General features: G+C 41.0%; 2 protein-coding genes across 2 annotated transcripts in view; one reads left to right on the forward strand and one right to left on the reverse strand.

Moving 5' to 3' along the window:
• Positions 1-1,302: 1,302 nt before the first annotated feature.
• On the forward strand, positions 1,303-18,550 carry NUDT6 (nudix hydrolase 6). Its single transcript, XM_006762830.2, has 5 exons — positions 1,303-1,576; positions 3,400-3,603; positions 7,656-7,711; positions 13,489-13,543; positions 17,887-18,550. Exons 1-5 carry the CDS (start codon positions 1,561-1,563, stop codon positions 18,282-18,284), a joined length of 729 nt encoding a protein of 242 aa, XP_006762893.1. The 5' UTR covers positions 1,303-1,560; the 3' UTR covers positions 18,285-18,550.
• Positions 18,551-18,583: 33 nt separating this feature from the next.
• Positions 18,584-24,407, reverse strand: part of FGF2 (fibroblast growth factor 2) — a 52,876-nt gene continuing 47,052 nt past the window's right edge. Inside the window, exon 4 of the mRNA XM_015563361.1 lies at positions 18,584-18,923. Within this exon, the coding sequence (XP_015418847.1) occupies positions 18,738-18,923 (186 nt within the window). The 3' untranslated portion in view covers positions 18,584-18,737. The remainder of the gene's footprint in view (positions 18,924-24,407) is intronic.

Raw genomic sequence — 24,407 nt, forward strand, 5'->3', positions numbered from 1 at the left:
GCCGCCTGGACGCCTCCGCCTTCCAGAGAGGCCTCCATGGCAAGTGCCTGGGCCGAGGGTCCCGGGCTCCCGGGCTCCACGGCTCCCGTCGAAGTCACCGGGACCCACACGCCTCCGCCTGTCGGGCACCGAGCCTGGAGGGCGCGCGTGATAGGTCCCGCCTCCCTGGTTTCCCGGCCTTTGCTGGGAGGTCTCCGGGACGGTTGGGGGAGGTGCGGGGGGAGCAATGGTGACGGTCACAGGCTCTGGGATCAGCAGCCCGAGTTTCTGGCCCACCTTCTAGCGTGTGACCTTCACCTTGGGCAGGTCCCGTAAACCTCCATTTCCTCTTTGGTAAAACCGGGTCATGGCTGCGCCTGGGGTCGCTGAGGGTTAAGTTGGATCCAGAACAGGACGTGCTTCGCACGGTGTCGCCCATAGTTCGCGGTCTTGTCAGGATCGTCACTTTACTATTCACTGTCCTGCCGGGCGCTTTGCCCCGACTGGTGGACAGTGAGTGGACCAGAGGTTCCCAGTGGTCTTATTTGCACTCAAATCGGATCGGGGGCGGAGGCGTCAGCAACTAGCGTTTGCCTGTGCTTCACAGAGGACAACGCTTTTGCGATTAATCAGGGAGGGCGTGGGTGGCTCCTCTTCAGAGGGACTATTCCATTCTCTTAACCTTGAGCGCAGTGATAAGGAAAGTTTGGAAGGAGGAGCCTTGATTTGGTGAGCAGCCAGTTTTCCAAAGGGCTCCCGAGGCTCCTTGTCATCAGATTGAAGGTAGACCATGGAAATGTGTTGTAATGTACCCGGCGAATCACAGAAGGACGCCTCTAGGAGTCGAATTAAAAAGTCACATTTATTGCAAGCCGGGACTATGAGGGGCCATTCCCCAAATCTCATAGTGATAAGATGGTGGCAACACCAGACTTATATAGGCAAAGATCACAAAGGTATTGATTACATCTCAAGGTTTAGAATGAGGAACCTGGTCAGACTTAAGCATGTTATCTAAATTACAGTTTTTGGGTCTCCGGGAATACTGAGTCAACAGGGACAGGGAGCCCTCTGACCTTGGGATAATTGTGCTGTCCTTCCCAGGCAAAGGAAGATGTGCTTTCTAAGACCAGTATGACCACAACCAATGGGATAATTTATATAATTCAGAAAATCAAAATAACTTTTCTATTGTTAAACAAAACAAATAAGTACAGAAGCCAAACAGCAGGGTTAAAGTTAAACTATAGTTTCTACCTGAGATGATTACTACCATACTTCAAATGTAGCCGGGGGCAGAGCCTCGCGCTAGCGGGAGCTCCAAATAATCTGTCCTTTTGAGCAATATAGCAAGTGAGCATCCATGTGGATATAATCAAGCTGCGTTTTTGCTTTTTGAGAATTTCTATAGTTTATTTGAACCAAACTGACTCTGTCTGGGAGCAAGATCTCAAGTGCTCCTGTTTCTTTCTTTAATCATCTTTATTCCCAAACTACTTCTCGTTTTCTCTCCTGCCTGTGAATAATCGCCGACTCCAGCAGTACCAGAGTCAATGTTCATTCCCTAGAAGGTGTACGTATATGTGGGCAGATACAGGTACTTACTGCACACACTGTCAATTGTCAGTGACCGAACAGGTGAAGCTCAGGTGCCCTCAGCAGGCGAAGCAGGAAGGGGGCTGGGTTTGGAGTCACAAACCCAGGTTTCAAGTTCCAGGCCCTGCCACATGCTTCCGCAGGCATGTAGGCCTTTCACCACGGAAAATATTAGCCCCGTAGGTTGCTTATGTGAATAATGCCAGCCGAAGTTACTGGATAGATGTGGTGATCAAAGATAAATTATATGAAATTTATAAACTCAGAAGTACCATATACTTTTTTTAAAATATATTTTATTGATTTTTTTACAGAAAGGGAGAGGGATAGAGAGTCAGAAACATCGATGAGAGAGAAACATTGATCAGCTGCCTCCTGCACATTCCCTACTGGGTATGTGTCCCCAACCAAGGTACATGCCCTTGACTGGAATCGAACCTGGGACCCTTGAGTCCACAGGCCGACGCTCTATCCACTGAGCTAAACCAGTTAGGCAGTACCATATACTTTTTATTTTTAAAATAAATTCTATTGCACTTACTTTAAGTGCTAGACACTGTTTTAAGAACTTTACAAATATTAATTTACTTAATCCTCATAACAGCCGTGGGAGGTAGGTACAATATTATCTTCACTTTAAAGATGATGGTACTGAGGCACAGAGAGATTCTAACTTCCCCGGGCTCTGGAATCTATTCTTATTGCACTGAACTGCTTCCTAGAGCTACTGCTGGTTCTACTGTTGTTGAGTAAAACAAAACTGAATAGCATTTCCTATAAAGAAAAAACAAAATCACCTGAGGATCATATGCACCCTGTATGTGTCACTGTGTTAGCCACACTGACTACAGAACTTCCTAGAACTTGCATACTTTATTTAAAAACAATTATATTTTATCATGTTGAAGTTTATAAATTAAAAAAATTAAATGACGAAAGAACTCTTAAAGAGTAAATAGAAGCCCATAATACTCGTTTATAAAGATTAAGACTTGTGACAGGCCTTCCAGTTGCCATGGCAACATGGGCCCGCCTGAGGCCCTGCTGCTGAGAATACAGAGGCCCATGGACCCTTTGGGAGGGAACTGATCTTAATTTTTGTCATGTTCTCCCCCGACCCTACATTACTTGGAAATTAAAAAAAAAAAAAAAGATAATTCAAAAAAAAAAAGATAATTCAAAAAAAAAAAGATTAAAACATAGGTGTTAAAAGGAACATTAAAATGGCATTTTAGCCTTAACTGGTTTGGCTCAATGGATAGAGCATCGGCCGGCGGACTCAGGGGTCCCAGGTTCGATTCCAGTCAAGGGCATGTACCTTGGTTGCGGGCACATCCCCAGTAGGAGGTGTGCAGGAGGCAGCTGATCGGTATTTGTCTCTCATCGATGTTTCTGACTCTCTATCCCTCTCCCTTCCTCTCTGTAAAAAATCAATAAAATATATTTAAAAAAAATAAAATGGCATTTTAAGTCAGTTTTGTTGTTGTTGTTGTTCATTCTGCAACTATTGATCATCAATTATGTGCCAAGCACTATCTCTGGTGATATGAATATACAGGTCATCACTGTACTGCCTATTCACCAGGAATTCGGTCTGGCGGAAGAATCACATAAACAAGGTCGTCATGATAATAAAACATGGTAGTTCCTGCGCTGCTGGGGTTACCAGGACATTTGGGGATCCCCAACGCCCCATAGCTAACTAGTAAGGGAAGTGGATGCTTAAAATGGCTTCCCGGAGGAGGTGACACCCTAAGATGGTTTGAATTTATTTCGTTCCTCTCACTGGCAAGCACTGACACTATTTTATCTTCTCCATTTTAGCTGCCATCCAGCAGTGGCGATCGGAAGGCAGAGCGGCGGTCTGGCTGCACGTGCCCATCCTGCAGAGCCGCTTCATTGCCCCGGCCGCCGCCCTGGGCTTCTGCTTTCACCACGCGGAAGCGGACTCATCCACGCTGACCCTGTGGCTGGGACAAGGGCCCAGCAGACTCCCAGGATATGCGACACATCAAGTGGGAGTTGCGGGTCAGTTTCTAACTCAAGATCGTCAGCATTAACTCTTTTTTTATAAATATATATTTGTTATTGTTTAAGATATTACATATGGGTCCTTATCCCCACGTTACCCCCTACCCCCCGGCTCATGCCCCCGAGCATTAACTTTTTAAAGGTTCCCCCAATTTATTACTTCGTGCAGCTTGAGCCATGGTGTATCCTCGTGGAAAATTTTGTTGAAATGATTATACTTGGGACTATTGCTAGTGCTTTGAATAGAGGAAATCTGCCCTGTGAATCAGCACGTGGCAGCTCTGAGCACAAGCAAGTTCAGCGTTTAGTTTCCCACAGGATGCGGCTGAACATGTTTCACACCCGTGTGAACTGTGCTACTCAAATAGTAACACTGAATGGGGACCAGGGAATAAATTCATTATGGTAAAACATATTAGTACTAATTATGTAAATTTGTAGAATAAAAGATAACATAGGTTGAATTTAAGATAAAGCAAACCAGCTTTTTAATGGTTTGAACATTACTCCTTAAAGACATTTACATTTAGTTATTGTGCCAAACAGTTTAAAATAACATAATTTAAATATATTCTAGAATTTCAAAGTTGCTAATTAGCTTCAGAGACAGACTTTTTTTTGAGAGAGAGAGAGAGAGAGAGTGGGAGAGGGAGAGAGAGAGAGAGACATCGATGTGAAAGAAACACATCAATTAGTTGTCCTGGGACCCTGTGGCCCACAGGCCAGCACTTATCCACTAAACCAAACTGGCTATGGCCAGCAACATAGACTTGGTTCTCAAATTGTGGTGTTCAGGATAATCACCTAGAAAACTTGTAAAACAGATGCTGGGAATGACTCCCAAGAATTTTTTTAAGAAGGTCTGGGGACTGAAAATTTGCTTCTCTAAGAAGTTCTCTGCTGCTGCTGCTGTTCTCTTTGAGAATTAGGGTTAAGAACATTCCTAGATTTTCAGAAAAACTAAAATAGTAAAGAATCCTCATGACCTAAAATAAATGAAAGCAGTAATACATATTAATTGGTAATGTAATCAATGATATTTCATTTGTCTTCATATAATTTACAAGAGGTCTTAAAGGTAGCTTGTACCTTTGAAATCATTTAAAGGAGTGATTCAAGGATGTCCAATGTTTTCTCTGTCCATGGTCTCAAGCACAGGCACTCAGAAACTTTCCATTTGGTTCTGCTTCACAAGACTACTTGAAAAATTTGATGATAGCCTTCATTAGATGACTTCATTAGAAAGTCATACAAATGATTGTCCATTCCTTCATACAGACTAAGAGTTTCCACTTATTATTACAGAATTGGTACTATGTGCATAAAGAGTGTTCTATGAAGGACTTGTTTCTATCTACATACTATAACTTATATTGGAATTAAGATCTACCTCAAGAATTCAGGGAATGAGATTCTGGTACCTGACAGAAATCTTGAATAAGTAGGATTTCAAGTGGCTGTTGGGGATGGGGACGAGATAATGTAAGAATATTGTCTGGAAGGGTACAGAGTTTTTAGGTGAAGAGAAAATAGTTGACATTTGTTGCTCTAAGCAACAACAGTGGGTGTGCCTGGATGAGGGGATTAGGACCTAGAATATGCCACTTTGGGTCATTAGTATTTTAAGTTAAAGACCATGGAGAAACAGCAGATGTAGGAAGCGTTCTGTGCCACCTTTCTTCCTAAAAGTAGAGCATAAGTTTCTTGTATCAGGAGGAGGAGAGCATTCTTGTCACCGGAGGTGGGAGTTGACACTGAGAGGAGTCTGGACAAACACACTGACATGACCTTTGTATTCTATTAGTTTCCCCCAGATGCTTTCTAGCCCCTTTCCCATAATTTACCTCCCCTAGTCCAAACCCACAATTTATCTCTTTTTGTTAAAATGGTAACTACTTTTCTGGGGATTTTCTTTCTATGCAGTGCTCCACTCCTACTCCAGGCCACATAAAAATATTAACATAAAATAAAATGTATATTTTTCTGCATTAATCTGTTTTCTGTCAATTCCATTCAAAGGCCCCAGATCTAGAACCTAAGTGGATAGAGGAAAATTCTTTCATCCTTTCAGAGCCTTTAAACCCATTGGCTTCTCTTCCTGAATGCTCTTCCCTAGGGTTTCATCTCGGTGTTTAGAGCTGAGTCTTCTGCTCAAATACCTCCTCAAAAAACCCCTGGCCTTTAGGTCTAAAAAAGAGTCCTCCCATATGTCAGTCCCATTATCCTTTGTTCCTTTATCTAGCTGTTTTCCTTTACAGGACTTATCGAAATCTGTGATTATATTATTTCATTTACTTAGTTTCCCCCACAATAACATAAACACCATGAAGGAAGATATTTTATCTCTTGTTCACCACTGTCTCCTCAGGTTAAAGACAGTGTCTGGTATACAGTCAGTGCACAGTAACTATTTCTTGAATGAGTGTTGGATAGATCTTTAGATGGAAACCCTCTGAGAACACAGCTATAGTGCGGTGAAGGGGCTGTGTTGCCATGACAATGCCTGCTGCAAACCAGGCCCACTGGATGTCAGTCTTAGAGCAGCCTGAACATGGACAGTCAAAATGTTGCCACTCATGAGGTTATTGTGAGGAATACCTGAGGTAATGCACAGAAAGCACTTGGCACAGTTCCTGACCAATGACAATAATATACTAAATAACCTGTTAAAGCTCTGAGCTCTTTCGATTTAACTTTTGTATTGTGGTCAGCAGGGGTCGCTCACATTATGCTTTAGCACTGCTCAGTTTGTCTTTGGAATATTTTGCTCATGTTTATAGTGAATTCATTGAATAATCACAAATTATTAAAAATTTAAGAGGAGGATTCCTTGGTCTTTCTTTGGCAACTTATCCTTTGTAAAGTCCAATTAAATTATAGTTTACGTTTTCTAATAGAAGCCAACATTAATATTAATTATATCTCAGTGGTTTTCCTTATTGCTTAAAAATACTAAAATATGTTTTCATTTCAGAGAAAATTGCTCTTCCTGTGTTCCACATACCTACCCCTTCTATATTTTATCTCCAGATAACATGTGTCACTTTCTCATGTTCTATATAATTTACTTGTTTGCCATCTCCTCTTACACAGATATACACAAACACACACACATACCTTGTGCACCCCATTGAGGATAGGGAATTTTGTTTTGTTCACCATATCCCTATCATTATCACTCAGAAAAGTGCCTGACACATAATTGGAGCTCAATTCATATACTATATATAAAACCTATACATGATCTATATAGAAACTCAGTTAATATTGAAAGACTGGATGGAAATATCGAAAATATCTTTTTAGTAATATCTTCTCACATTATGTAAATACAAATATTTTTAAATTATAGAATTTATAGGAACCTAATACAGATTATTAAAGTATCATAAAGACCCAGGATGGCCCTAAGAGAAATAGAAAAAAATATTTTTGAGTCCTAACACCTAGCCAAATACTTAGCGTGCTGGGCCATGCATATCACGAATGAATAAATAAAAGGAATGGACTAGAACTTAAAACATATATAAAACAAGTGTCCCCCAAAGCAATATACTGGTATGTTATAAAGCTATGTACATACATGGTAAACAAATTTAGGTGGCTTCAGGAAGGTCTTGAACTGAATATTGACATGTTTGAGATTTGGATCATTGGGGGCCACAACCTATGTTCTATACATAGTGATGTGAGGAATAAAAATGAGAATGGAAAAGTCAACTCATTAATTCAATAAATATTTGTAAGCACTTAAAATTGTTTGGACACTAAATCAACATATAAAAGGATAGAAATATTAATTTAATGAACTGTGTGCCCTCAGGAATAGACAATGTGGAGAAGTTCTGCAGATGATTATCCTACTAGGCAGCATAGCTAGAACTATCAAGAACCTGGGTAACCAAGCCACCAGCTTCTTGGATGAGGTGGTATTGAATTAGGTCTGCAAGGTTGGGCAGGGTTTTAATGGCCACCAATAAGAGTGTGAGAGGAGTCTCAGATGAATGAAATTAATATTTTTCAATTATCTTTTATTTTCCCCCCAATAGGAGCTGTATTTGATGAAAGTACTAGAAAAATATTGGTTGTCCAAGATCGAAATAAAGTAAGTTGCTTCTGTTTATAAATTGCTTTCTAAATGTTCAGTTCTCACTAGAGAAAAAATGTAGAAATTTTTATATGCTCAAGGAATTACAGAAAGATATTTTAAAAGTTATTCCTAAGCAGTTATGGATCATTTGGCTATTCATTTGATCCATAAATGCTTATGCAGGCCTTGAAAAGTCGGGGTAACCTCACTATTGCCCACTATTATTTTATGGCTACTGGAAAATTATTAATGGCTGTATTTAATTGGGAAGACAGCTCTCTTTCTAACAGACTATCAAGACATTCTTTCATTCATCCAACATTCATTAAGCTCCTACTACGAGCCAGGTGCTGAACGTGCGAAGATTAGTAAGACAATACCCCTGATGTCCTGCATCTCACTATCCATTTGGGAAAGCAGTCATACAACAGATGGTAACAATTTACTTTGCCTTTAAAAAGTCACTAAAGAATTATCAGAAGAGGTGATATTTAAGTTGTATCTTGAAGAATGAATAGGAGCTTACCAGGGGAAAAAAAGCAGACTGAGATAATTAGAATTCCATACATAAGGGCCCAGGGTTTGGAAAGGAGCTGACTTGGTGTTTTAGTCTGTTTAGCTACTATAACAAAAATACGATAGGATGGGTGACTTAGACAGCAAACATTATTTCTCACTAGAGGCCCGGTGCATGAAATTCATGCACTTGGAGGGGGGGGGTCCCTCAGCCTGGTCTGAGCCCTCTCACAGTCCAGGAGCCCTTGAGGGATGTCCTTAGTGCTGCCACAGAGAGGGGAGAGGCTCCTACCACCGCCGCTGCACTCACCAGCCATGAGCCCAGCTGAGCAGCGCTCCCCCTGTGGGAGTGCACTAACCACCAGGGGGCAGCTCCTACACTGAGTGTCTGTCTCCTGTTGGTCAGTGCACATCATAGTGACCGGTCATTCTGCCATTTGGTCGATTTGCATATTAGTCTTTTATTATATAGGATAGTTATGGATGTTGGGAGGTCAAGATCAAGGCGCCAGCAGAGTTGGTGTCTGATGAGGTCCTACCTCCTGGTTCATAGGTGTTTGTCTTCTCACTGTGTCCTCACATGGCAGAAGAGACACAGGAACTCTCTGGGATCTCTGTTATAAGGACACTATGCCCATTTATGAGAGCTCTGCTCTTATGACATAGTCATCTCTCAGAGACTCCCCTTATAATGCCATCATCACATTGGGAATTAGGATTCACATGTGAATTGGGTGGAGGTGGGGAGGACATAAACATTCAGTCCATTGCACACTGTGGAAAGAATAGCAAAAACTTCATTGTGGCCAGGAGTGTAGGCAGTGGAAAAATATGTGACCTAAGAGCTAGATTGGGAACGGAATATAAAAAGCCTTGTACACAAAAATAAGAAGTCTATTCAACTAAAACCAACAAAGGTTTTTAAGAAACAAATGTTTTCATGCTCACTCAGGAGTATAAAAGTTAAAGAGAGTAATTATTTTAATGCTTTCAGAGACTTTAGTAAATATCAGCGGACAGAGTCAAAAATTTTCCCCGCATATATGTTTTTAAATTTTAAACAACTATTGGCAATGATAGCTGAAAGTATCACACATTTCTCAGAAATGTGATCTAAAAGCATTCTCATAGTTATAAGTAACTTTCAAAGTTTTAGTTAAGGCAGGTTCTCTGACTCAAACTAAGCTTTATCAACAGAAATTTATTGCATACATAAAGTATTTTGTGCCTGGCCCTCAATAAGTCCCTTCCTCCCACTGCCACCAGGTACACACCTGTTGATGGAACCTAAAAGGGAGTCCCCTGGCAAAGCAGAAACTGGTTAGCAGGATCCCAGCTCCAGCATCATTAGGCCGAGCACAGAGGGTGAGTTTGGAGCATCCGCTTATTACAAATTCACGTCGCCAGGCCCCGCTCCAACCTCCTGAATCAGAAACACTGGGAATGCTGCTCAGCAGTTCATGTTCACAAACCTAGGTGATGTGGGTACATGGTCAAGTTTGAGAACTGCTACCCTAGCACGTTGAGCTCCGACTCTTCATTTGCTGACTTGCAAACCTGCCAGTAATTGGTCCTCTAAGAGTGAGAAAGCAATGCTTTTCATATTCCTACTGTGCTTCTGGGCAGCTGGGACTGGCAGAGGCTGGAGACAAATTTAGATTACTTAAGACTTTGGATTCTGTATGGGCTACGTAGAAATGGTACTCCTTTTTAGGGCTTCAATTTTGTTGTATTTGTTAATCCTCACCCAAGGATATATTTTTCCTGTTAATTTTTTTTTTTTTTTTTTTTTTTGTGAGAGTGGAAGGGAGAGGGAGAGACTGAGAGAGAGAAAAATCGATGTGAGAGAGACACAGTGATTGGTTGCCTCCTGCACATGCCCCAACCAGGGCCGGGATTGAGCCTGCAACCAAGGTATGTGCCTTGAACAGAATCGAACCTGAGACCCTTCAGTCTGAGGGCCAACACTCTAATCCAGGGGTCCTCAAACTACGGCCCGCCGGCCACATGCGGCCCACGGAAAACAATCGGGTGTTTTTGCCGCCGCTGTGTGCATAGGAATTTGTCCATAGTTTTTTTTTTACACTATAGTCCGTCCCTCCAACGGTCTGAGGGACAGTGAACTGGCCCCCTGTTTAAAAAGTTTGAGGACCCTTGCTCTAATCACAGAGCCAAACCAGCTAGGGCTTCAATTTTATTTTTTAAGCTATAAGCAGAGAACCATCTGAGAGCAACAAAAGATGAAAACTGAGTATTCATGTATAGTTCAGTTTGTAATAAAACAATATAAAATGTGATACTAAACCATATTTAATTTCTGTAATTATATTGTTGTTAGGTGGAATTTAAGCATAAATAACAGCCATTAACCATAAACAACTAATTAGCATTCTTTCTGACATCTGAGACAGTTCTCCTTTTAGCGCCTCCCTCTGCCCAGGCATTGCTGTCAAGGCATTCTTGCAGAGCAGAGTTTAACCCTCACCACAAACATATGCACACAGACACAAAGCTAAAGTGATACTTAAAATGGATCCTTTCACCTTCCCTAACCATAAAGTCCAATACTTCACCCTCCCCATGATTTTGAGAAATAAAAGGTCTCACAGTGGCTTGATCTGTAAACTGGGTGCTAAAAAAGCCAAGCCAGGGCAGGGACCTGTTCACTTACTCACTGGCGTTCCCGAGTTCCTATACTGACTACATTGTCAGCTCTGTTCTGAACTCAAAGCAAACAAAGCAAAGTTCCTATGTCTGTAGCTTATATTCAAATGGGTAAGAATAATCAACAAGAGAATAAATAATATATAAGGCAGTGATGTTAAGAAAAATACAGTGGTAAGGGGAGGAAGAGAATGGGCTTGCTACATTGTGCATTAATTTCTGTACACCCGGCCCCCTACCACGCAATAAATTTTTGTTCAATGAATAAACTTACTAAGAGATCTCTATGGCAGCTTCTATCTCATTGGTAAGGATAATACAATAGCTAATGTATTATCTAAGTACAGTGGCTCTGTGCCGGCTGGTATTGCTTAGTGGCTGAGCTTCGACCTATGAATCAGGAGGTCACAGTTCAAATTCACAAGCCCTGGAATGAATGTAACCCAAACAGTCCAAATTCTGGTTGGATTACATAGAATGTTCCAGAGAGGTCTGAAGAGCAAAAGATATAGAAAAAGGCAGAAAACAGTAGTTAAGGATTAGTGGGAAAATAGCTAAACAACTTTTAAAATTTATTGAAAGATGGATAGAATCAGAAGGCCTGGATTTTAACCAAGTTTACTACACTCTAGCTCTGTCACCTCAGGCAGGTTATTAAGTCTTTTTATGCCCTCAGTTCTACCACTTCCAAAATGGGAATAGTCCTTCATGGATTACTGTAAAGTTTAAATGTGTGTAATTCTTCTTTTTATTATTGATTTTTGAGAGAGGGGTAGAGAGAGAGGAGAAAAACCTCAATCTGCTGTTTCACTTCCGTATGCATTCATTGGTTGATTCTTGTATGTGCCCTGACTGGAGATCGAACCTGAAACCTTGCTGTATCAGGATGACACTCTAACCAACTGAGCTACCTGGCCAGGGCTACACGTATATAATTCTTATGAAAACATTCAGGTAATATATATTACCTAGTATTTGTTGTTGTTGTTATGTTGCTGAACCCAGTTAATGGGGAGTATTCTTTAATATTAAAAAAGGAGATATATTCATCTCTCCATAGATCAGATCTACATTAACCAGGTTTTCAAACCACCTGACAAGGGCCTCTCTACCTCCCACTTAGACTAACTGTGGGCTGAAGCTTTTTTGGAGATGGAGGAAGCTTTTTTCAGACATGCTCTTTAAAGCTAAATGGTGCCAGAAAATATAAAAAAACTACTCACCAGCATAGAAATAAACTTAATTTTTCCATAGCTAAGGTTTATGAAATAAAGAAAATCAAATTTGTATGAGATGTTTTCAGTCCTTCTGTCTAGCATGTTCCCCCTTCCAATAAGTTCATATCTCCAAATGTAATCAAGACTCAATCTCCAATTATTGTCATCAACTCTAAGTTTAAAAAAAATTTGGCTTTTATTGTTTTGAGGAAGTATTTATCTCTCTTGTTAGAAATAGAATTTATGGTGGTGAAGTCCAGTATCCTATTGAAGAGAAGATTGCAGCATTTCCATATAAACATAGCTTCTGGAATCATTTCAGAATAGAACTCCCCGAAGACAGTGCATTAATGTAGACATCCTTAGAGATATCTTCCTACATTAATAAAACATAATATGCGTTATAAATGAACCTCACGTCTGAGCCAGACACAGAAGGGTGGAAAGCCTGAATTCTGAGCCCACATAATCAACTGTCTGTGGAAACTCTGGGAACCATGCCACTGCTCTCCAACCTAGCATAGTTGGGAAATGACACACTTTAAGAAGCACCCGTCCAGGAAATGAGAGGGCCGCAAAGCACACCATAAAAAGGTCCATGAACTTGTTTTATGAATGAAGAGTAGAGGGTGCCCTGGCTGTAAGCTGTAGTGCCTTTATGAGTATGTCCTAATTTCTCATTCTTCAGCTTTGATCATGGTGATTGGGTAGATATAACAAACTTCTAACAGGAAAAAATATGTTAGCCATAAGCATATTGTCCCATGCCTTTTCATAATTATTTTTAATCAGTTTTCCCCATGCTTATCTCCATTCCAAGATCAGATCTTCCCACCCCCAAAGAAGGTGCACAAAAAACCCCACAAACTTAATCAGTTTTATTCACACTACCCATGAAATCATTAACACACAGGGCAAGAAAAATCATAAGGTTAATATATCTGATTAGACACACAATACAGAAAATAAATGTGAAATTAAAAGTAGTGTACTTCAGTGATTACATTTTTACTGTATTTTCTACTTATTTATAGCAGCATCTGTAAGATTCCTCTATTTGTTAATAGTTAACTAGCAGCAAATTTTTTAAAATTACACTAATTCAGTAGATGTTTCCCTTCACTGTTTTATTCATACAGAATTTATCACATTAACCAAACAAAACCACTTCGATTTCCCAAAGAAAACAGTGGGAAAATAATTCATAAGTTACTAGTTCCCCCAAAAAAGAAGGAAAAGAGTAATGAGGAAGGAAACTGGAAAAAATTTACATGCAATTACCAAAAAATAAACTCTCAACCACCTTAACCAATATGGGTAAATATTGTGGGTCACCATATATGTGTGTTAGTGAATAAAAGCTGTGCTGATGTTATTTTCTGACTTTCACTGCAGTTGAAAAACATGTGGAAGTTCCCAGGAGGCCTTTCGGAGCCTGGAGAAGATATCGGTGTGTATCTTACATATTTTCAATTGGCCTGAAAATGTTAAGGAAATTCATGTTTTACTTTTTTTGCTGTATAGTTAAGAATAAGATTTTAAATTTTCTAACTGGTTTAGACTAAGAAAATTTCAGAGAGGTTACTTCAGGGCTGATATAAAATTAGCAGCAAAACATGCATACTCCATTAGTCTAAAAAATGCCATCAGGAGGATACACCTGTTTTTCCCTTTAGGGCTGCTTCTAGAGCAGGGGTGGACAAACTTTTTGACTCGAGGGCCACAATGGGTTCTTAAACTGGACCGGAGGGCCGGAACAAAAGCATGGATGGAGTGTTTGTGTGAACTAATATAAATTCAAAGTAAACATCATTACATAAAAGGGTATGGTCTTTTTTTTTTAGTTTTATTCATTTCAAACGGGCCAGGTCCGGCCTGCGGGCCGTAGTTTGCCCACGGCTGTTCTAGAGTGATTTGTTTGAAAGTGAGAAGCTATGGATATGCATCAGTAAAGTTTAGCATTGAGGGCTATTTGGGATATGACTAAAATTGTTGGAATTAAACTATGAGAAAACACAAATTCTTGACTATGTCATCACACAAGGATGAATAGTAACTTTTACATGAACTTTGAAACAAGTATTATTTATAAAGTCAGTTATAGAGCCATGGTGATATAATTCTTCTATTTTTGAAAAATTTATCTACTAGTTATTGTGACTAGTCAGAAGCCAAAGCAGAGTAAAATATCTCATATGAGAAGATCTCACATGAGAGACATATCTCCTTAAAACAAGTTCCTGAGCTTAATATGGAAGACAGGAGAATTTGAAAAAAGCTAAGAATTCTCAGTGTCACTGATTTTATAGGAAATAAATGAAAGAATAGAAACTGAGTTTTCCCACCTATTCCTCCTTACCCCACTGGTCAAATATAGCCCCTGTCATAATAAATCAATAGATAACTCATTTGGATACCAGTACTATTTTTCCACAACTTTTCCCTCAAGATTGCATGTCCCTGTTCTCTTTAGCCAACATTTATGTGAACACAATTTCCTAAATTATCCTTGGATATTTTATATAAAAATGTATATATTCCTGAAACTTAATTTCTAAAAATGTTACACAGATTAAAATGCTCTATATATAGTATTACAGCCAACTCTTAACAACCAGTAAGTACATTTACTACATTCAAATAAATTCATAGCAAATTCTGGATTTTAGATATTTATTGACCCAGATTCTGGTGGGTCTTCTGTGGAAATAAAAGGGAATTTGGTAGTGTTGTGTGTGCTGGGAGGTAAAGCCATTTATCATTGAACACCTAATTATCTTCCACTTTCCTTATGTGGTGTATAAGAGCATGTGAATTAGTTAAGCTTATGTTACATCCTCACCCAACCCATACTGGGCAGGAAGCCGTCTGCAGGAGATTTGTGTAGCTTCCTCGCCAATGAACTGGAGTTCATTTTTATGGATCTTTAGAATTTCAGATAGACTTATATTTAAATGTACATGAAGAAACACATTTCCAAAACAAATAGTTAGGTTTAAGTGTACTCTAGAACCCTTCAAGTCCAAGTAGTTAAGAATTTACTACTTTTTATGTATTTGTGGTTGACACAACAATCCACCTACCCAGAGATCATAGATACACCTCAACCGTGTGGAACGAAGGAAAAAGCAGCAGTTGTCATTCACCATCTTTCTAGTATAAATTAAAGCTTTGCCTTAGATTGCTAAAACCCTGAAAGCAGCTGGAAATGGTAACTGACAGTAGAGTCCTGAACGACTATGTCTATCCAAAGGCATTTCTGTTCTGTAATACAATACAATACAATACAATACAATAATAGATATTTTTAATGATGAAGCCAAATCATCCAAGAATTATTTATTTTCTTTAAACCCTATATTTAGGAACATAATCTATTTTAGGAATACTGCCATCACCAATGTGCAAGCATTCAGACTGGCTCATAAGTAGTAAACACTGGTTAACTGGGAAACATATCTGTTTGCAATCCTTCATTCTTTATTACTAGGTAAATGAAGCACTATTGTCTGTAGTGTCTAAAAAGAATCAAGAGGAGCATACACAAAATGGAATGCAATCCTCAGGCTTTAATATACTACCCTAGGAGTACAAAGGTTAAAAATGGAGGCATTGCCTTCCTAAAAAACTCCGTTATCCCTGCCAGGGACAACCCCTGCATAGCCTGAGGACTGCACCAGTCGCTGGTCTGGGTTCATCTGTGCCCCAGAGTCAGAGGGAAACACTAGGAAAGCCCACAATCTGCACAATTTTTCTATGATTTTATTTCCATCTAATCCTTCATTAAATATCACAAAATAGAAATAACAAATATAAACTCCATCTCACTATTGTTCTACAACTAAACAAAATGCTATGACATATTTAAACATATCTCTCCATCAGCAAAAATACGGTAAAAACATAACCCTCTTGGTTTTTCCTATGTTCTTCAAACTTGTAACACAGTAAATGGTATTTCAGTTTAGCTTACAGTACATTAGAATAACAAAGGCCCAACAGAGAAAAGCACTTTATCCAAATAAAAATTCAGATTCATGGCAAGATCTTTGGAGAAGAGATTTCCATCTGGGGGCAGAAGGGCTCTCTCATACCCTGGACACAGAAGCACCGACTTGCCCATTCAGTTTTCGTCTAGCCACTGCTCTGCTGATTCAAGTTAAACTGATCAGACTGCCCAGGCACTCTGCTTTGGGGCCCACCGCACCAGTGACTGCTGAATCCGTGACATGGAAACAGGCTAGATGGGAACTGAAGGCCCAAATTTTGACTAGTGACACTGAGAACTAGACAGGACCCCCATGTTTAGTTTTCAAAGTGTTTAAAGAACACTTAACCGATAGTTAAGTGATACCAGCCAATGACATGTAAAAGCTAAGACTAGTGCCACAGTCTTTAATAGATTCAATAACAAATACGGATTCTATACCAGATTGAAAATTATTTTTCTTAGTAAGGAAATTTTTTCCTTTTTAGCATAAATTCTTACACATTTTTAATTTAAAAAATATAATTTCTAGCCCTGTGCAACCTGTGGCAAATCTCAATTATAAGGGGAGTAGGCATGTAATTAAAAAATGGCAGACAGATGGCTTACATTTCAGAGCACCTTGCTCCTCCTGCACACACTTCCAGAGCCATTTCATAGGGAGCGTCCGGGGCTACCCAGGGAATTGGGAAGACAGTCCGTGGCAGAGCACATGGACTTGGAGACAGTCTCCTTGCCCTCCTCTTCCTTGCCTGTTCTTCACCAGTAAGACCAGCAAGACTACTAACAAGGCAAATATAATTTACTGCTTGACAAACAAGAAAAGGTGGGTACTAAAGGGCATTTGAACAAAAAGCTATGCAACTATGATACTTCCCGGCAAACTGGATAAGGAAGGCAGCTATTTTCAGGGCTTCTTGTGCCTCTTTGGGAGATAATGGCAGCATCACAGAATTAGAAGAAGCCATTGGGGGATTATCTGGATAGTTAGAAAAAGCAGCCACCAGCATATGTTAATGGCAGTGAAAATCCTGCCCCATAAGTTTGTGTGTTATCAGAAAGTCACCCTTCTAAAATGTGGAAACCCTGTTGTATTACAAAGTTCTGTGTACTGCAAGTTTTTAAAAACCTCTGATGGAGTGACTGCAGCATCTGGGTGTTGGAGGAATGAATCTAAATTCTTTGGAATCTCAGGAAGCAAAGGAGCTGCCCAAAATCCCAATTGGGATTCTCCGGACTGGATAATTAGTGGAGAACAACAAAAAGATTGCAAAGGCATCCTCCTGAGATTTGGAGGCCTGACTGTCCTCCACACCTGCCCCAGATCACCAGGAGAGGTCCGAGTCCCTTCGCAGTCTCTACACTCCGCAGCCCTACACGTTCATAGGAAGGGATCACTTTTCTCCACACCAACATTTATAAATTCAGGCAGTGTGGGTGGATGGTCAGGAACAGGTAACGGTGAAGAAACATGTAGGAACAGTAACCGCAGCTTTGTAGCCTATGTTTTCACCTTTTGAGAAATAGAGCAGGAAGAAGTTAAAAATATGTGACCTCCAAAACATCATGTGGATAGGCCCCCCCAGTAGCAGCCAAAGAAATATTCACTATTTTGAAAGCTTCTTAGGTGTACAGTGGTAGGAAAATACTTTGGTATTTCAGGGTGTCAGAGTTTTTATTGAAAACTTCACTTTCTTAAAGTTTTGCTTCTGAACCTTTAGATAAAGTTCTGTAATGGAAAATCCTTGATGATTACCTTCTGAAAATGTGATTCTTATTGATTTGTACATCTTCTCTTCACGCAGGAGACACAGCAGTTCGAGAAGTTTTTGAAGAAACTGGTATACGATCAGAATTCAGGTCCCTCCTGAGCATTCGGCAGCAGCACAGCCACCCCGGGGCTTTCGGGAAGTCGGACATGTACATCATCTGCCGCCTGAAGCCGCGCTCCTTCACCATCGAGCTGTGCCCACACGAGTGCCTGCGGTGCGAGTGGATGGACCTCACCGACCTGGCCAAAGCCGCCAACACCACGCCCGTCACCAGCAGGGTCGCGCGGCTGCTGCTGTACGGGCACAGGGAAGGCTTCGAGAAGATTGACCTGACCATGGACCAGCTCCCAGCTGTTTACACGGGCTTGTTCTACAAACTCTATCACAGGGAACTGCCAGACAGTTACAAAATGATGACGGGAGTGGACTAAGTCATATTTACATGTGTAAAAATTTTTAGTAAATTGTACATGTAGATTAATGTGTGCCATATTCTAAGAATGGTGCACATTTTGGGTTAACTAAATCTCTGACTTTAATTTTCTAATGTGTATGATTTCCATGAAGAAAATTTGCAAGTGCACACATTTTTAAAGCCTCTTTTCAAATGGAGTGAATGTGTGGAAAGATTGTAGCTCTAAGTAAGCGTTACTGGATAAAGGCAAATGCTATATAAAAGGTGGAAATTTATACATTTTCCAGGAATTCTTGTTGTTTTCTTTACTAAGGCAATGGTTAAATACTTGACTATTAGATCAAAGGTTATCTGACCAGTTATCCAAACTGAGCAGATAGCTGCACACATTTTCTTTTCTTCTCGTTAACAAATTTCTAAAATATACCTCTTCCTTCATGTGAAACGAGATCAGATGGTGCCCTTAAGATCAGCTCTTAGCAGACATGGGAAGAAAAAGTATGGCTTTCTGGCCAGGTCCTGTTTTGGGTCCAAGTTTATACTGCCCATTCCGCTTCAGTGCCACGTACCAACTGGAGTACTTCCTTGACCGGTAAGTGTTGTAGTTATTGGATTCCAACCGTTCAAAAAAGAAACACTCATCCGTAACACATTTCTGAAAAATAAAGGAAGGATAAGTAGTTGTTATTGCTGCTATTATTGTTTTACTCTGCATATTAAATTTTTGACAATTCACTGCCCATTCTGCTCACCAGCAGCAGTGCTGTTGGGTTCAGCGGGATAGTCAAACCAGCCAGACTCAGCGGTCCGGGCTCTGACGCAGCCCAGACCCGCAGAAGGATGCAGGGTGGCCTCCAGCTAATCTCTTCGATGGAGGCAGCCACAGGCCCTCTCTGCAGCCCCCACGGGCAGGTCTGTGTTAGGCAGCAAGGGCACACAGGAAGTGTAGGAACCACACTGGCTCGGACTTTAAGTACCCCACACACATAGCTTTCAGGGCTCTCCACAAAGAGGGGTACACCCAGTACCAAACCTCCCCCCTACACCTGGGGAAACCCAAAGCTATGGCTTCCAGTGGCGGGTTATGGTCCAGCCATGCTCATCCAATCCAGAGGCAGGTTACCAACTGGGTCGTGTTGACTTATCAGGGTTCCCCTGAAACAGTGCTGGACAGGTAACGTTCCCATAGGCAAGAAACAGTTCCTTAAATTATATTTTTCCCAGTAGCTAATATTGTTTCAACGGCATGAAAGAATAGTTTATTGTACAGGAAATAGCGAATGTTTATATCGCCCCCAAATTGTATTGAAACATATATGATTGGCATTCTCAAAACACTGAAAGATAATGAGGAACAAGTAATGGAGAACATACTCCTTTCTGGCAGTTTCTTGTGGGAGGGGGAACTACTCTGCCTTTTGACTTCAACTATTTATCGAGGGGAGAAAATAGCCAGCTAAACAAATAGTTAGATCTGGTGATATGATTCCAAGTCATCAACCCTGATAGGCTGCCACATGATTTCAGGTAAATGTTCAAAAATCAACTTCACACCCTGGCCAACGAGGCTCAGTTGATTGAGCATCAATCCTACGCATCAAAAGGTTGCTGGTTAGATTCCCGGTCGGGGCACATGCCAGGGTTGTGGGCTCCATCCCCGTTAGGGGGTGTGCAGGAGGCAGCCGTTCGAGGTTGTGCTCTCACATTGACGTTTCTCTCCATCTCCCTTACTCTCTCTCTAAAAATCAAACTATTTAAAAAACTCAATTTCATATGGTAAGCAATGATGATACTGACCTCTGGGTGGGAGTGGGGAGAATCAACAAATGATTTGCTCACTTTAAGGGAAGAAAGGAAAAATAATTTATTTTTTTATATTTCAATTATAGGTAGATGAATAAAATCATAGAGAAAGGCATATAATTTTACACCTATTTCTATCTCCACATATAAATACAGCATGCACACAAGCCCATGGCTTTGCATTAATGAGTGCACCAGGTTGCCACTTCTGTCTGGATACTCAAATCTAGGAAACTTCAGCACTGGGAAAACCCACATTCAAAAGACTTGAATCTTTTCCCGGATTCTTTGGTTCCAAGATCAACTGAGCAATGGCACAAACTGACAGGGAAAAAAAAAATCATAAATCAATAAGCAAAACAATGAAAAGAGCTGGTGTAATAACCAAAGTGAAAGGTTCTGAGAGAGACCTAACAGAGAACGCATACATCTCAGGCGGTTAAAGTGAGGGTGCGTTGCAGGTCCTGTCGGCGGCTTGCAGCAGTGAGAATTTTATTGGATGCTTACTTGGCTTTTTTCATTAAACTTTTTAAAACTGAAATGCAAAATCATCCAGGTTTTTTTGCAACAAGTTAGTAAAGCAACATAAGTCTTTCTGATACAAATAAAACCCAGGAAGCCTTGCAGAGGAGCCAGCTCCATCACAGCCAGGACTGCGGCTGGGGAAGGCCCGGTTGTGGTAACAGGGGAACCCTGCAGTCATGTGGGGCATCCACAGCCCACACCTCCACTCTGCCCCTAGTGAAATGCCTTCTGCCTCTTGTGATGACCGACGTTAACCTGTGTTCCTTTGTCATTTTTCAGCACCACTGATAAAAACCTCCCTCTTTCCCAATTCTAGGTTTGAGACCATGAGTGGAAGTGAAAGGAAGTAAAAAGTGAGAGGAAAAGTCATACCGATCATAAAGATAACAGGGAAAGTTGTTATGGAGTGACACGGGCTAACTCCTCAGTCATCAGGACACTGATACGCTCATTTGGGGTGTTCTGTCAACTTCCAGGGCGCCCCACCTTGCTGTTGGCACTCCTTACAATGGTTGGCCTACGGGGATGGGTGCCATGCCAATAATATTTGCCTTCTCTGCCAGTTCCTACTATTTCAGAGAAGAGAAACAGTACCAGGGATTAAGTGGGCACTACATCATGGAACCCACAAACTGTTTCCACAGAGGTTACTTGTACCTTTACAAAAACAGCGCGGGCGGAAGGAAAGCTGGCTTCTGTGCCAAACGTCCAGGCACGTACATTTCCTAAACAACTGCTACGCACTTGAAAACAAACTGCGGTGCTTTTTCAAATGGGTCGTAGGGCAAAATTCGGCTCTCAGGAAAAGCAGGGGTTTCACATGACCATGTAAGTACAATTTCAATTCTCTCCTTTCTCAGTTTACAAATCTTCGGTGACTGTGACCTCAATGTTTCTATTAAAAATTGATGCAATAGAAGTTCCCTTAACCTTTATAAACATGTTTACAGAGCTTTTTTCCTATTCCCAGTGTTCAACTTCTCACCACTTCAAACCTCAGAGAAAGGGGGGTCCTCTGGAGGAATGACATCACAGAGGACGTGACTAAGTAGCCACTTCTCACACCTTTTCATCAAGTTAAATTTTCCTTTATTTTTGGTTTATTTTAATTTAAAAATAATGTTAAGATATAGAAAGCACACGGTTCCAATAATATATGCATTTATTTAACATGTGTTTTTGTCTTCTAGGCACTGGGATTGGTCAGTGAACAAACTCAATGAGGACCATGCCTTTGTGCCACTCCAGTCTAGCAGGTGGAGGCACCAAATAAGCAATGAACGTAAGTGAGTGACTTGTGTGCCAGATTAGAATGAATCCTGTGGAAAGAGTAAAAGCGAGAACGAGAGGGGTTGGGAGTGGGACGGTTGCAACACTAAATAGCACAGTCACAGGAGGCTCCCCTGGGAAAGTGACATTTGAGCAAATGCTGGGAGGTGAAGGAGTTAACCATCCAGACACGAGAGCAGGGCATTTCGAGCACAGAGAGGGGACAGCCAGCGCCAGCTAGAGCAGGATCAGGCCTGTAGCGTGTGAGGGCTGCAAGGAAGCCCGGGTGCACGAAGGGAGGGGAGGCGGACATGAGGTCAGAGAGGAAACGAGATAGGAGATTAGAAGCTATTGTAAATACTCTGGGAAAATGGGAAACCACTGTAGGCTTTTGAGCAGCAAAGTGGCATGACCTGACATTCTCCCAGGGTTACTCTGGCTGCCAAGACCACACTGGGCAAAGGCCGATGCCGGGGCATCTGTATGAGGTGGGCTGAGTATCACAGGCAGAGGGAGTGGAGACTCAGACCACAGTGGTGGCCATAGGGATGGTAAGAAGCTGTCTGCGTCTCACATGAGAGAATTCCAAAAAATTCATGTAGATTCCTCCTCCAAGGAGATGGCGCATAACCCTGCACCCTTCAGTGCGGGCCGTGTACAGTGACTTCCCTCCAAAGAAGACGGGATGGTAGTGGGGGGACGATCGCTCCACAGTGCTCCCTGCCCTCGCTCCTCCCTGTGCCCCTGGCCTCAGGAGTCTCGCCTGCTGCTACATATTAGATTTGAACCTTCTGGTCATTTCCCCATGCTCTGTTTTTGGATTGTTTGTTCTTTTACAGTACTTTGATTTTGCAGTTTTGGCTTATGAGGGAGTTTGCTCAACATGAATCCAAAAATGCTTTTGCTTACACCACTTCTGATAATTAAAAACAGAGACGATGTAAGTATTAATACCGACTATTTCAGAACAAACTCAAACACACAAACTGTGAAAAGTTAAAAGGAAATTTTATCTTAATCTTGTAAAAAATAAAAATATATATGTTGGTATAACATTTTATAAGATTGGTTTCTAAAAGAAGCAATAATTCTTATTAGGCAGTAACTTTTGCATTTAATTGTACTTTCTCTCTTAAATGATATATATTCCTCCTTAACTGTTGCATTTTTCTGACAATGTTGATCAGTATATATTGTCAATCTAGATAAGGGAGCCCTCAAAAAGCTAGTTTCCCTACTTTGCGTGTAGGCTTCATAGTGAAGGCCCCTCAAGTAAGCAAGTTATTCTACAGGCAGGTAAAAAAAAAAAGTATTTTACTTTTACAGTGATTAAATGTATATCCTCAGAGAATAGAAATGATTTCTCATATTTCACTATTATGGATCAACACAGGTCACACATACTCGAATACTTACCGAAATGTTTTGTTTGGTTAGCAGCCTCTCACATTTTACAGAAAACAATGTCGGACTTCCTAGCAGATAAAGACCAGGCAGATTGTTTCAGTTCAATGCTAACATTGAGGTTGTCGGTGATTTAAACTTAAAACTACAATTGCCTCACTATATGCAATTTTAAAAAAAAAAATCTACTACAATTTTGTGAACACTTAAGAAATCATAAATCCTAATATTTGTTCTGGACTTCTGTTGCTCATAGCAACAGAATTTCTCCTGCTATGGAATGGAATAAGGAGTCTGTTGTGGATTAAAGACTACTCCACGTCTGCCTCCAAATATAGGCTTTGGCAGTTAAATATAGTTACTCTTTGAACTTTTGTATTTTCTAGCTTTGAAGGGGGATGGGGGAGAGACCCTTAAGAAATGTTTGCAAACAGTGAGAAATCCTTATCCTGAATGCATTCATACCATTAACACATGAAGGTGTTGGAGGGAAAAAATGGGACACAACTTAGTAATTTTTCATGCACTCAACTGGTGGCGACCTACCTGACGTGACTTAGAAACCAAATGTTTTATGTAGCCAGAGTGCTCTCTTTTTGAGGGAAACTGGCATGTTTTACAAATCTCTGCAGGATCCCACACAGGGATGAGCCCTAACACAGCAGGCAGAATGGGGCCGGGTAGTTGAAGAGCAGGAAGAACCAGGCCTTTGTCAAGTGCAAGTTCATAACTGCAGTTTCTCAGTTCAAGAAGCCACTGCACGGCCAGGGGGTGCTTCTGGTCACAACACACCAACAGCAGCAACTGCTGACAGCTCCAGGCCTCTGGGTCTGACTCCACCCCTTACTGAGCCACCACCAGCACCGCCTTGGTTTGAGGTGTGTGCTTACTTTCTCATCCGAAGATTGACACAGCCCACCCAGCCTGACAAGAAGGAGACAGGATTGCCGCTGAACAGGCATGGCAGCCGGCCACCCAAATGGAGTGGTCAGATTAGCGATTAACCGTCAACTTGCCAAGTATAGTTCCTAAGATGGAAGCTGGAACCATGATGCCATTCCTGAGAGGAAACCGATAAATTCTGAATTTCCCATTTATGTAGCACAGCTGTAGCTTTGTCTCTACAGAGGAGTGTGTG

This window comes from Myotis davidii, unplaced genomic scaffold, assembly GCF_000327345.1.
Source record: "Myotis davidii unplaced genomic scaffold, ASM32734v1 scaffold438, whole genome shotgun sequence".
In the NCBI taxonomy this organism is placed as follows: domain Eukaryota; kingdom Metazoa; phylum Chordata; class Mammalia; order Chiroptera; family Vespertilionidae; genus Myotis; species Myotis davidii.

Coding starts and splice junctions, on each gene's coding strand:
- NUDT6 (XM_006762830.2), top strand. Junction 3,604..7,655: donor ACATCAAGTGGGAGTTGCGG/GTCAGTTTCTAA, acceptor TCCCCCCAATAG/GAGCTGTATTTGATGAAAGT. Junction 13,544..17,886: donor GGAGCCTGGAGAAGATATCG/GTGTGTATCTTA, acceptor CTCTTCACGCAG/GAGACACAGCAGTTCGAGAA.